Source organism: Dendroctonus ponderosae, unplaced genomic scaffold (genome assembly GCF_020466585.1).
Source record: "Dendroctonus ponderosae isolate FM_Combo_2020 unplaced genomic scaffold, Dpon_F_20191213v2 Dpon_F_20191213_1, whole genome shotgun sequence".
In the NCBI taxonomy this organism is placed as follows: Eukaryota; Metazoa; Arthropoda; class Insecta; order Coleoptera; family Curculionidae; genus Dendroctonus; species Dendroctonus ponderosae.
In genome coordinates, this window is record NW_026017110.1 from 13,604,628 (window position 1) to 13,618,897 (window position 14,270).

Here is a 14,270-nt window from a genome sequence, read left to right on the forward strand (position 1 = left end):
ACTTATATCAGCTCTTATCAGAAAGATATTTACATCTCGCTTTAGTAATTTTTTCGTACATTTCAATTCAACACTTCTAAAGTAGCACAAATAAACAAACTAAAGTAATAAGAGGGAACTAACACGAATTACAATTAGTCTGTGGTGATGGATAAGCAACAATATATCTGTTTGAAACACATATCAGCTGGAAAAACTCTTGCACTAGGATTGAACTGCAAGAGCAAAGCACCCATCCAACCCTGTTAGAAGTAGGTTGGATAATAGGACGGTAGTTTCTTTAGAGCCTTACTGCTATTTGTCTTCTGTATAACGACTTTTGTTGCAGTTAACTACAGTAACGTGAGGCTTATGTTAATATTTATCAAGCATTAGAAATCCAGTTTACGGTCGTATCCGTAAAAGTCTTTACAATTCAAACGTGACTATTACGACAATATAGGCACCGATTGGGTCGATAGCCTTTTTCTGTAGGAAATAAAGATTATTTACATATAGTCAGTAATTGCACTATCTTCTTTTGGATATTTTATTTCCTTTCTTTACATAATATTTAAAATTGGTAAAAAAACATTTTCGTAAAATTTTTACATAATATTTAATAAAAATCTGTTATTGTTCTATCTGGGAGACAATGCGCGTTTCTCTCCAGAGGGCAGAGGAAAATTTTAAGTAAGGTAAAATATAAAAAAACACTTGAAGTTAAACAGCACTTATGTTCAATAATACGAAAGTATTACAGTGATTACAAAATTAAAAGCCATTTTTGAAGTATCTAATTTTTATTTGCAATTTTTCATATTTGGTGTTACGAGTTCTTCAACCAACTTCTGAACCAATGAGATTGCTAGTTTGACTTTCAAGAATCACACTGAAATTCATTGAACATGCATTTGTATCTGTCTGTAAATTTATATTTGCATTTTTTCTAATATCAAGAATTTAAAAATTGTAAAATCGATTTTATTACGAAACCTGCTCGAACAAAATAGAGATTTACGAGATCTTGTTACTTGCTTTTGAAAAGTGTAACTACAACTGTAATATAATGACTATGATTTGACACTCTTTCAAAAGTCATAATGATGTTTATTATCGCACTAGTGCTTTTTTCAATTTATTACCGCACTAGTACGCTAATAAACATGTCTATTATTGTCAACATTGTGTCTTAAAATATTAAATTTTAGAATAAGTTCAAGCGATGAGTACGAGGTATTAGATATCTGATATTGAGAACGAAGTTTTTAATGTTGTTCTGGATCTTGTGCCAGATAAATCACGGAAGAAATAAATTCCAAGAAGTTTTGATCGGTACCAGAAATGGTGCAGTAAGCGAAAGATCGAAGATGAAGAAAGAACACACACAAAGAACATCGAGTACCAAAGGGATGAGGGTTTATGTACTTTGTTTACTTTGTTTAAAATCTACTAACATCTAGTCCTTTCTCGCTTGTTAAGTTGAGTATCTTTCGTTCACTGCCCCATTTCTGGTACCGATCAAAAGCTGCTTCGTTTTTTGGTTTTTCTGGCACTAGATCTTTCTGGGTCTAGTCTAGTCTAGTCTAGAACTCATTATAAAATGGGTACTTTTAGAACGCAACTTTGACAATGTTCTGACGACACTGACAAATTATCATTACCTGGGTTCTGTATTCAATTTTATAACTAATTATTTTTATTCAAATAATTGTTATAGTTGTAAATGAAATACTGTACGTATCACGTAGGATATTATATAATTAACGTCCCTTATGTGATTACAGAACTCGGCTTAGAGCCTCGGCGTGCAAATCTTCACATGCGTGTAATAATAATATTCATATCCTACTGATAACGTAAATAACTATTATAATCTGGACACAAAACATGTACAGACTTGAGTCAGTTCATAGTAGTAGGACTTTAAGGGTCGATAGAAGAAAGAGAGATAAATTCTTAGATGAAAATATCATACAAACGTACATTGAAAACCGCTTCGTTTTTTTATGTACAGGGTGGCAAAGTTAACATTTTATTTTAATTTTTTAGAAATGATTCACGCAAATATTAAGAGGATGTGAAAAGAAGTGCAATAAAATTTTAAATTCTAGGATCTATCGCAATACTACATCCAATCCTGTCCACGCTTTCGTCAAATTTTCAGAGGGTGCCACATGGCATTCATATTTAATTTTTAAATAACTTATTTCAGCCTACCCGTATCAACCTCATTTTAAAATACAATAATTTTCCGTTAATATTTACGTAAGACAGGTATTTTTTCAAAAAACAGTTTATTTGCAAGTGAATCACAAACAAAATACAAACTCAAGTTAATCAATTTTTTATTTGTAAAGTAATTTTTCCATAATTCGATGTGGCATTGCGATAAGTCCCAGAATATATCTATAATTTAATTACAGTTATCTTAAGATTTGCGTGAATTATAAAAAAATTGAAACAAAATGTTTACTTTTCCACCTTGTACCTCAAAAACGAAGCCGTTTTAAATATATGTTTGTATGATATATTCATCTTAAAATTAGATATATCTATCGATCGTTAAATTCCTGCTACTATAAGCTGACTCACCCTGTATAGTGACAAATATAATATTTCGATTTAAGAAACGGTGGCTTTTTAAACATTTGCTTACGTACTCAAAATAGTTTCGCAACTTAACTAGTTACTCTTTTAGAATTTTTCTCTATGTGTATTAAATCAAATTTATGATGTGATTTTAGCTCTGCATCTAAATCTTTCTAAGCTACCTTCCAAATTCCAAACAACTGAAATAGGTTTTAACATTACAAATAAAAATGTTTAAATTAATAACACATTGCAGTTTTAGGGGAAACTAGGGAGACACAGAACGTGAAATATTGAACACCTATCGTTGTAACTAATAGAGCGATATAATGCCAATCCATTGCCTTCAGGGACACAAAGAGTGGATTTATGGTGGTAAAATAGCTGATATTGCAATTTTCAAAGAACATGATCTAATGTGTCTTTTATTGGATAAGTTGCAAAGCAAGTTACGAGTATAAAATTTTGCGCTATATCTTAATTCCATGTAGGTATAATCCATTTCTAAAACTTACTATAAACGACTTTTATAAAAATTAATTATTAATTATTTGTAAATGAAAGAAAAAAGATGCAACATTTATGAAGCTTTTAAATTATTAGAAATACGGTTTTGCATTAATCAGTTGGGCCTTCTCAGGAATTACCATGATTGAGTAAACCTTAAGTGAATTATTCTTGCTTGTGCCAGCTAGCTCTATTTCTTTTACAGTTTTAAGTTAATTATTTTAAAAAACGAATTATCTGAAACATATATTTTGCATTAGTGGTTTGATCATTTTAGTTATATCGGCTGATTTTAAACTGGTGTCTTGCTCTCGAGGCAGAGATCAGAAAAAATAAAAAACCATTAGTTTTAATAAAAACTGAGATTTTGCAGAAAAGCTAAATGAATAACTGTTGCGCCGTGCTTTCGATTCACACTCGCAAACTTCTTTTTTTTATTCGTTTTTTTGCCTAAAAACGTTTTGATTTGTGCGTAAATCGACAAACGTAACAGATGAAAAAACGACATCATTTTACTAAATGGACTAACTTTGTTACACTAATCAGTTCCGAAGAGTTGTTTTCAAGTTCATGTTTCAAAGTTAATTTGTGAACAACCATTAAACCAGTTGTAAACGTGTCTATCCATAATTGATAACAAAACTGTTCAACTTCAACAGACATGTCTATTGGTAATCGACCACAGAACTACTTGAGAAGTAAAATTACGATCGTCTAAAGTAGACACGTTTATTGATGTTAAATTTTCCAAACAGAGAAATAGAAGAATTTTAAAAATTTATTTTGGTAGTTGGTAATACAAGAACATGTTTAATTAATGAAAAATAATCTACTTGTTGCAGAATTTACAAATTATATTAATGCGACTTTCAGTAAACCATTTCGTCTTACTTTGCTAAAGAGATATTTAGTTAGGCTAAATGAGACTTCTAATTCCAGTTTAAACATTAATTGATGTCGATTTACGGTAACTGATATAAATGGGTTAAAGTAAAACACAATTTTCTTGGCCAAAGCAAATTCATTAATCAACCATTTGCTCACTTTAACGTTCACTGTTCCTTCTCTTTAGGTGACTGGGAATCGGACGTACAGAGCTGTGGAAGTTATTAACAGAGTCGAACACAGTAAAATTCAATATTAAACAGACATATAAGAACACGATAATGTAGGTTTAAATATTAATTAACTGAACACAGTCAAATTGTTTTAATCATTTTGTTTGTTGTTATTGCCTTTTCAGGGCTTTTGGCTTTTGACGGTGTTAATATTTTATATAGTCTAAGCCTAAATAAACTTTGATTACAGTGAATTTAAATTTAATTTTGTCCACAGGGCTAATACGTAAACATTATATTTAATTCTTTCAGTGAAGCGGCATTATCCGCATTTAGAGAATATTGAAGAAATTAAAATTAATCTGAATATTTATTTTAACTATTTAAGCTTTAGAGCAGCGAACGGATAAAACTGCTTTTGGTCAGTTTCATGCAATTTTATAAGCTTTTGCTATATGATCGTCTAAAGCTTAAGTACTTTTGGAACTGACCAACAAGTTTAATTGTGAAAGTTTACATGCGAATTGGAATCTAGCAATTTTGAATGAAAAAGTCGTCTAAACTCTGAGATAATAAACCAAAAAATCTATGTCCATGTACTTTAAGTCCAAACATCTATAATCACGCGAAGATATTTTTTCGCTGAAACCAAAGTTTTAAACATAACGTATTTTGAGAAACTTCTGGTGAAGCAAAATTAAATTACATATACATAGAAATTGTTTCGTGGGAAGTTTGAAGCTGGGCATGCAACTTCCTAATTATGACGGAGACTTTGTGTGCCACAAACGTTTAATGAAGATTAATTTTCGTAAAACATTAGTGCTGCTGTTATTAGGTTATTATGAAAGAACAATATTTTGGCGTATTCCAAATTTAAGATAAAAACACGTGGAGATAAACGAATAAAGTTTCTAACAAATCTGCATCAATTTGTAATTGTACCTAAATATATATCTTGTTTATCAAATTGTATATGAGGGATTGTATTGTGGGCGTCTATACCGAGCACCATAATCTGCACGTTGACGAACAGACCGAAAGTTGAGGAATTCAGACCCACTTCACGAACTTTGTGAATAGTTTAAAATGATACAATGGTTTTATTTTGAATTTAAAATGCTTAAAATAATGTGATTTTACAGCGCGGTTAAATACTTGCATCTTAATAAAAGATATTCCCAAAATTCGTTTGTTAGTACCATAACTTTCATTATAATAATGAAGTTATCTGGAGAACCAACGAGTTGTACTTGTAAAGCCAAACAAACACGTAATTATCAGTTTAGATGGATTTTTCCCATTTTTCCTTTTAAATCGCAGGTAAATAAGTTGATCTGGTAACACTGCAATGGAAATCTAAACGATGTTAACCAAGTTGTTTCATTTCCAAGTAAATTGTAAATTATTTATTCTTGTAGAAGCTCATCGTGCATTGGAGTTACTGGAAGATTACCACTCAAAATTGGTTCGTCCGCAGGATCAAACTTTGAGGCAGGCCATCGAACGGGTTATTAAGATCTTCAAGTCTCGACTCTTCCAAGCATTATTAGGTAAGTCACAAATATGAGCACCATCTGAAAAAGATTTTCGTTCTCAAGTGTCAACAAGTGAAAGCAGTAAATAAGACCATGAATTTTATATCAAAGGTAAATTAGACTTTATGGAAATACTTCGCAAACGTCCATAATTGAAATACAGTCTTCTATCAAAATATCTTGAAATCTTATTGGGAAACTGACAAATTTTGATGAATACACACATACCTATAGACTTTACTACGAGCATTTAAAAAAGATACGGGCAATTTTTTAAATATAAGTACATATACTGAAAAACTGAAAATATTGAATTTGAGTATTGAAATATTGAAAAGAAAAGTACTTAACTATATTATATTGCTATAAAGCTCTAAAATAATGCCGAATTTCATCTTCTTTTATTAGGTTTTGTAAATAAAATTCCGATGCAGCTAACTTTTTCAATTTAATTGAGTTTTGCAAGGTTTATCTTGCCATTAAACTTTTTTTATTTGTTACTAATTTTATTAGTTCGTGGTGGTGGTAGAACAGAGATTCAATAGAAATCTAGCACCGTTGGGAAAATTGAATTCCTGAAATCGAAAATCCCCGATTTCAAAACTGTGTGGCGGTACCGGAACCAATTAAGAAGCAACACAAAGTTATTGGAAATTAAATTTATACTTTGACACTCTGTATATCGAGCACAATGGTCCTAATTGAAAATAATGCGCGTATTCTTCTATGCGGCCATTTTTACAAATATGAGCTGTATAAATGGTGAGAACATCACTTGAAGAACCTGATTAACATAATTCCAAAAAACAAGTGTTGAAAAGTTTCAAGTTTCACCGCATTTAGTGCCACATTTTCTACGTGTTACGTGTTCTTCGTTTATCGCTATGTCTTCCATATGTGCGCTTTGCTCCCTGATTTAGCTTCTGATTTGATCTCAGCTCTACTACCTAGGTAGCAACCTCACGTAAATTTGACGTCATCATTTGATCATCATTAGTTAGCATTGACAGTAAATGACGAATTTTGATCACATGATTTTAGTTATTTTGATGACGTATATTCACGATATTTTGACGTCATAATCACGATATTTTAAGGACATAATCACTTTTTGATTTTATTTATACAGGTGGGTACCGCATGCTTACATTTACCTACTTATTCTGCAATTATTTAGGCTTTAATAGTACAGGGGTTTGCACTTATGAAAGTTATGCGATCATGTTTGTTAGTATATGGACAATTATGACTTCAGAACCTGCAAGATACTTAATAAACTTGGCATATTTTTGATTGATTAAATATTATTAACTGTTAAAAATGTTACAAGTAATTGGTGTTAAAAGTTAGTTGTGTGTTTATCTATAAACTTGATAATGACTGTGTCATTGCACCTTAATATCAATTTGGAAGTTCTTGTAACTACTCTAAATATTAGAGCGTCTGGTAAAGTTATTTACCGGCAAACTTGTAATTCCAGAACATTGAATAAACTGTTGCATACTCTTGGCCCGATTAGCAAAGAACAAAACGTGTTGCTTAACACTTTACATAAAAGTGTTCACAGAGCTTCTCATTAAAAAAGCGCATATTTACGATCTAACAGCGTCATAAAAAGCGGCTTATATTACAAGTAGTCAAATTAGTTAAATTATTGCTTTTTACTCTATAATAATAGTTTCTATTATCACGGATTTATATATTATTTTGTCTATCTACTACGATCAATATATACGTCAGACGGACGTTGGTGTCACACATAGAAATGGCTATTAAGCATCATTGTATGTAGGTATCATTTCGAACAAAAATAATCGAAATTCAACAAGTTGAAAATTTTGTTATTCCTTCTAAAATTTCCGCTGTATCGCTTTAGTTATTAAATATGAAATGAGTGAAAATGGCATGTCTTTAAAACGTGTATTGGCGGACTTATGCTGAAGCGACGGAATCTGGAGACGCCCTCAAAAGGCCGTGGCAAGTTTCCAAATTTATAATAACATTGAAATTTGGCAAAGTTCCGCTCATCATTGCACAGATGCATTCCGTAACAATTTTTGCAATGTAAACTGTATAAACTTCCATGTGCTATGCATTTTCAATAGACATTTTTTTGCATTTTGTTATGATTTTGTGATGAATAGACTTTTTGTAATAATAATTCTGTAAATAGACCTAATTTTAATTAATATTCGGGTTAGAATCCGGATCAATTCAGACCCGGATGGTAAATGCCTGTAGCGGATAAATGGGAATTATTAAACTGGACCTTATTATTACTAGTTTCCTTGACTAGAAATCGATCGGAAATTTTGCAATAATATCAATAAACATTGTTATAACAGTGTGTGTGTAGAAATTAAAATAGCGTAATATTAATATGAATCTTGGCAAGGAGATTTATTAAATGTGTAATATTAAAATTGTTGTAATCGTACAGTGATTGTTTTTTCAAATGGGAAATAGACAGTTAATTGAAATTCGTGAGTTTTCCGGGCTGTTACGTCTTTCAAGGGATTCTCTATCTGACGTTTTGCAAGGACTATTAAGTTCTATCTTTAGTTGTTTTTGCGCTCCAAAGCTTGCACTGGACTGATGAGTATGAGTATCAGCTTTCGAGCTAAAACACCTCTGGAGATGTACATAAATCGTGCTTGCGTAACGTCAGGAAGATACTATTTTCCACGACGGCCAGAAAGCCAGAAAAACTCACCAGTTTCAAGCATTAGCAAAGTCAACACAAACAGCAAAGCAATGCTTTCAATATAATTTTATCGATTAATGTAAAAGTTTGCTTATTAAAAACAATTTATTTCCAAATTAATACAAACAATAGATTTTAGTTGTAACCGAACCTTAATTATGACTTATGACTCTTAGACCGTAAATCTTAATACTACTATATTTAGATTGATACTATCTGATACTCAATTTTTATGAACTTTTTACTGAACGTTCGTTCCTGCTGTGTGTTTTATTGTTAAATCATGCTGATCCTAGCAGAAACGTTACGGCGTCTTATTTTATAAGAATAGTAGGCATAAGTGGCCATATACTTATGTCTAATACTAGCTGACCCGGCAAACGTTGTTTTGCCATATAAAACATTTCTGGTATGGTTTGGAGTATGGTACCTAACTGTGACACGAACATTTCATATATTAAATATAGGAGAAATAAACTCAACTTTTCGACATTGATCCTATCTTATGCAAGTGAGCCCCACTAACCTTTAATTTTGTTTTTTTTCATTTTATTTATTTAAACATATGATGATAGAAGTCTAATATTTTTATTCTATTTAAATATATGTTTATGGAAGTCTGATGTTTGCGAAAGTGCAGGAAACGTACACCTATTAGTAAGTCTAATCTAAAATTATGTTTCGAGATTCAATATAAATGTAGAGAATTCATGCGCTTCAATTTGTCCCCAATTTCAGATCATCTCAAATGCCGTAAGCTTTAATTAAATCGCTTCATTGGTTCTGATTCGATAACCGGATATATGCTGATATGTACATAAAAGATTTGATTACACATATACAATTTTACTCTTTGGAATGAGTATTTATGAACTAACAAACCTTTGTTTTATTGTACATCGGGTATTCATAAAACCAATCGTCTTAGATGTCGTATAATTTATTATGTATTCCGTGTTGTATAACAAAAATAACTCCGTTATTAATACTAATTTATTTAATTATTAAAGTATCAGATTTTAAAACATGTGAAAACGATTTTGCAGTATCAATCCGAGTGCTTTATTAGGCTATAATTAAGGCCTCGGATGAAAGGGAAAGGCAGTAGAACGCCAGACATGGAGACCTCGATCGGAATGCGATTCGGAAATTAACGTCCTATATGCTGTTTACAAAGGTCTCTATTGTGAAGTTTTTCGACAATTATATTATATTATTTATAGTATTTTACTGACGTTATATACAGGGTAAGTGATTTTAGAGGACTAGTACAGGGATCTTGGAAACTACAGCAGATACGACAAAAGGTTAAATGGACAGAAAATTGCAGTTTTGAATGCTCTGAACGGAATGAAGTTAGCCATGGCAAATAGTATAAGGCATACAGCATTGTTTCAATAGTAGCAAATAATATTAATATGCTTCAATATTTATTTCGACAACTACATCAAATTGACAATAACATCAATTAATTACAATTATTATTAATGCAAATATTGCAACGGTTTAAAACTGAATAAATTTCTCTAGCAGCTTCTTTAAGTTCATTTAAATTATCAAACTTTACTTTCTTAAAATCTTTTTACGTGAACTGAAAAACTCAAAGATCCGGTGATCGGGGTGGCCATAAAATAGGTCCGTTTCTTCGAATCCATGCACCAAGAAATTTTTCGTCCAGGTGATTCTGCCCTCGGAAAAAAATATGCGGAGGGGTGCCATTGTGTTATGAGCAACTTAATCCTCCAACATAATATCCAGATCATTCCTAAAGAACTGAATATAGCGACTTCCACTTAAGGTGCCATAAAAAAATAAATGGACCATTCAGCACCAAACGAACAATACAAATTTAATTTGTGGTTTGCTTTGCTCAACGTGGTAGGGATTTGTTTAATTGCAAAGATGTTCATTGTGTCGATTAAACATAAGTACCACAATTTGTCAATTGTGTTTTATTGGTGCACGAATATTATGTTAGACAATTGGGATACTGATAATTTTTACGGGTGGAATTTGTGTTTTTTTAGGAACTAACGGAACTATTAGATTTGCGATTTTATCAATCGTTTTCAATTTTTTAGACGCTTATAAATACTGTTTTTGAGACATTTTAAGTAAGGCGCTAAAAGTGCGCGAGTACCAGGCTAAATTTGGTCAGGGGCGCCTGGAACCAATGGGGTGATATCTAAAATACAACCCCCACTGATTTAAACGTCCCTCTTGATATCTAAATTTGACGTGTATTTTACTTAGAATATTTTATTTTGCTACAAAAATATCCGAGATGGTAAGTTTTGAAATTAATGCTCGGTAGGTACAGTTCCTTCTTAGACTTTACCAAGCGCTTTCGTTCTACTCCTCACTATCCACACATAAGCAATTTTTCGAATACGCGATAATATTTCGAATGAAAGCGGAATTAATAAAAATAAACCAAAATGTATTTCAATAAAGTGTATTAAGCAATTTCATAACAAACAAACTCAACAAAAACTATGAAACTAAGTCAGACTAGAACAGGTAACAAAAATGGATGTCTTGAAAAATTGAGCGCATTACCATCCGCCGCCGCTAGACCAGCCATTAGACCAGCCTCCATGCCCTTGATTCCTCAAAGTAACGTATCCACCTTGAGCGTGCACTCCAACTGGTCCAGTTGAGTGGACTCCTACCGGCACCGGTATTTTAACTGCAACCTTAACAGGCACATGAACTGGGTATGGTCTGGCAATCACCACGGGATAAGGCCTTGGAACTCTAACGTGTACGGGTGTGGGGATTTTGTGGTAAACTGGAGTTTTTACTGGAACGGGCACTTGTCGGGGTACTGGAACCGGTACTGGTCTTCTCACTTCAACTTGCACTGGAGTGGGTACTTCTACTCTTACAGGTCGAGGAACGTCTACGTGTCTGGGTACTGGTACTGGAACGGGATATGGTCTGTCCACGTTGACTGGAACTGGAACGGGTTGTGGTACGAGGACTCGTTCGTACCGATGATCATAAGTAGTACCAGCATCGTTTAGTGGACCATGGTTTTGAAGATCTCCACCACCAGATATTCCTATGGCAGCGCCACCCACAATTGCATTTCCTGAGACGATTGGCCCACTAGCAAATGCTCCCCCGCCTCCTACTATTCCCGAACCAGCTCCGAATCCGCTATTTGAGGCAAAACCGCCTCCTACTGCATATCCGCCGCCTGATGACACTCCTCCACTGGATGCGTAATCAACACCTGATGCCACTCCTCCACTGGATGCATATCCAACACCGGATGCATATCCAGCACCTGATGCATATCCTCCACCTGATGCATATCCTCCAATTGATGAATATCCACTACTTATAGCAGGGCCTTCGATAACTGATGGAGCGGGAACAGAATGGGCTTCAAAGCCGCCACCTAATGAACCGGAGGATGAGTACGATTCTACTCCATGTGATTCAATTGCTGGTTGTAGGTTGGCACCCAAAGGAATGCTGGGTGCGCCATCTCCATATCCAGTGCTGAACTGCAGACCAGCAGATGGAGGACTGAGGTCGCCATGTATGTCTCCGTTTAAAAATCCGCAGTTTGCTACTGTAGCTGCGGCTAGAACAACGTAGAGTTTCTGCAAAAAAAATTGTTTAAAATATGCCATTCGCCTCACAAGCGATTGTATAAAAGCGACGAAAATAATTGTACGGCAGATGTTTTATTGTGACTTTCATATCAGCATATCTCACAAAAGTATTCGGGCAATTTTGACCGCGCCCTGAATAAGAAACGAAATTTCTTTGGGCGATTTATAGCGCATTTGACCTTATTTTATAGGACCAATACTTTAAGGCATCAAGAAACGCCTTCGCTGAGAAAACGGTTTTAACTTGCAGTTGCATCATTTTGCCGAAATTCAGAGGTAAACGCGGAAACGATTCGATGGGACTAATTCTTTTTGATCAAAAGACGACTCGCTTGAAAATGTCAGCTTACCGAAAGAAAGTACAAAATTTATTGCATTGAGGTTGCACATAATATACGCTCTAGACACATTAGAATATTTCTCATTTGAATTTAATAATTAATTCGATTTTGAATAGAAGAGAGTTAATAAATATGACAAACATATGAAAACGGGACACGTCATTATTGCTTTATAGAGCCTAAACGAGATACTAAATGAGCAAAACAAGTATTTTAAAGGGATATTAATAGTACATTTTGTTTTTTTACAAATGTTTATTATTTATGCCTTCTGTTTTACCATATTATCAACACGCTTTCTATTTTGATTTTAATGGGTTAATGATAGATAATATATTAAACTCATCTCTCAAGAAGTTGAAACTTTAATATTAACTAGATATMTGTTTTTGATAATTCTAAATGATTATTTTTGAGGCAATTCGGTGCATTCGGTTAATAGAATATGATTAACTTTTGTATTTCTGTTTATTAATTCAGATTTTGTTCAATTTAAATAAATTGCTGTAATGGAGAACAAATGCCAGTATCTAAATAAGCTTTGTTCCGCTTCTGTCGTCTCATTAAAACAACGAGAACATTCAAATTGTTAACAGCAGAAAATGTGTTGATATTTACATTACTTGTTCAGTGATAATTTAAAAAAGTGCTGCAATTTTAGAGGCAAATGAAATAGAAACTTGCACGTTTTTCTAACCGGAGAAAATTTAATTTGCTTTAAAGTTTGCTCTGGTCAGATAATCGGAAATACTCGTGAACTTGTAAACATTATAACTGAGTCATTGTCCTTGAGGAGTTGAGATACAAGGCAAATGTATTATAATCACGTAATGCAAGCTGATATGCTATTCTATTAAGTTATTAGTTATGCTAATCTAAGTAAGTTTAATTAAGTACAAATTAAATTAGTAAAGTCGTCACTATAAAATCTTGGTAAACACTATTAACTTTACTAATTGAGTTTCAAAATAGGTTCAAAATAAAAATAAATTTTTACCCTTAACTTACTTAAACCTTAAATCGAGACTAAAAACGATACTTACACCCAGCATTTTAAAAATGTCACATATATGGAAGTGAAAGATGAACTGATTCAGATGAGACAAGGCCGACGATTTTATAAGGAACCACACCTCTTCGGGCTAAATTTGCCACTTTCTCGACTTATTACAAAATTTATGAGATGATACAAGATGGTCCTCAACGTTAAATTTTGCATTTAGGTAAAGTCGGCTTCTTTGCCTTGATACCGCGTGAAATAGTTAAATGTTATTATAATTATGACACAGGATGTTTTAAAGGAAAAATCAGTAGTAACTTTTATCATTTGAAACCGTCTGCTAAGTTGCATTTAGCAGATATTTGAAAAAATATCTTAATTCGAGTTTTTATGAAGTGGCTCGTATTTTTGCGAAATTAAATTGTTTGAAAAAATAATGGTTTAACCGTTCGCAAAAGCACAAAAAGATTATTAGAGAGAAAGACTCAAAGTGACCTTAAATGAGAAATATTCGAGTTTCAAGATATTTTAAATTTCTTACTTTATTGTCAACTTACTTTTAGTGTCAAATGTTTTTGCTTATAATTTTAATTATCTGGGGCATTCCGATTATTCATTAATACCAATACGAATATTAAAAACTTTCACCTAAAATATTCAGATAGAAAACTGTTAATTCAGTGTTTTCTCTGTTTTAAGCGGAAACGTAGAAAATATCGGATTAGCAGTTGAAAAAATGCATGATTGTGATAAAGAAACCGACTATCAAATTATGAAACCATGCCATAAAATTTACATCATAAAATATGCTTTTCTCAGTTTCACTTATTAATGTAAATGTGTTTTGGCCGATTAGCATTGAGCTAGAAACAAGATTAAAACTGCATATGCATTGAATTTGCCATGCCATTATTTCCAAACTCCC

The 14,270-nt window shown here is 32.8% G+C and overlaps 2 protein-coding genes across 2 annotated transcripts in view; one reads left to right on the top strand and one right to left on the bottom strand.

Annotated features, from left to right (window-relative positions):
• LOC109533899 (disks large 1 tumor suppressor protein) overlaps window positions 1-14,270 on the top strand; it is a 476,297-nt gene that overhangs the window by 37,020 nt on the left and 425,007 nt on the right. The window contains exon 2 of the mRNA XM_048670186.1: window positions 5,558-5,689. Coding sequence (XP_048526143.1) covers window positions 5,558-5,689 — 132 coding nt within the window. The remainder of the gene's footprint in view (window positions 1-5,557; window positions 5,690-14,270) is intronic.
• Window positions 10,818-13,470, bottom strand: LOC109535995 (skin secretory protein xP2). Its single transcript, XM_048670214.1, has 2 exons — window positions 13,389-13,470; window positions 10,818-11,992 (listed from the first exon to the last, which is right to left on the bottom strand). The coding sequence occupies exons 1-2, from the start codon at window positions 13,395-13,397 to the stop codon at window positions 10,934-10,936; spliced, it is 1,068 nt and encodes a 355-aa protein (XP_048526171.1). The 5' UTR covers window positions 13,398-13,470; the 3' UTR covers window positions 10,818-10,933.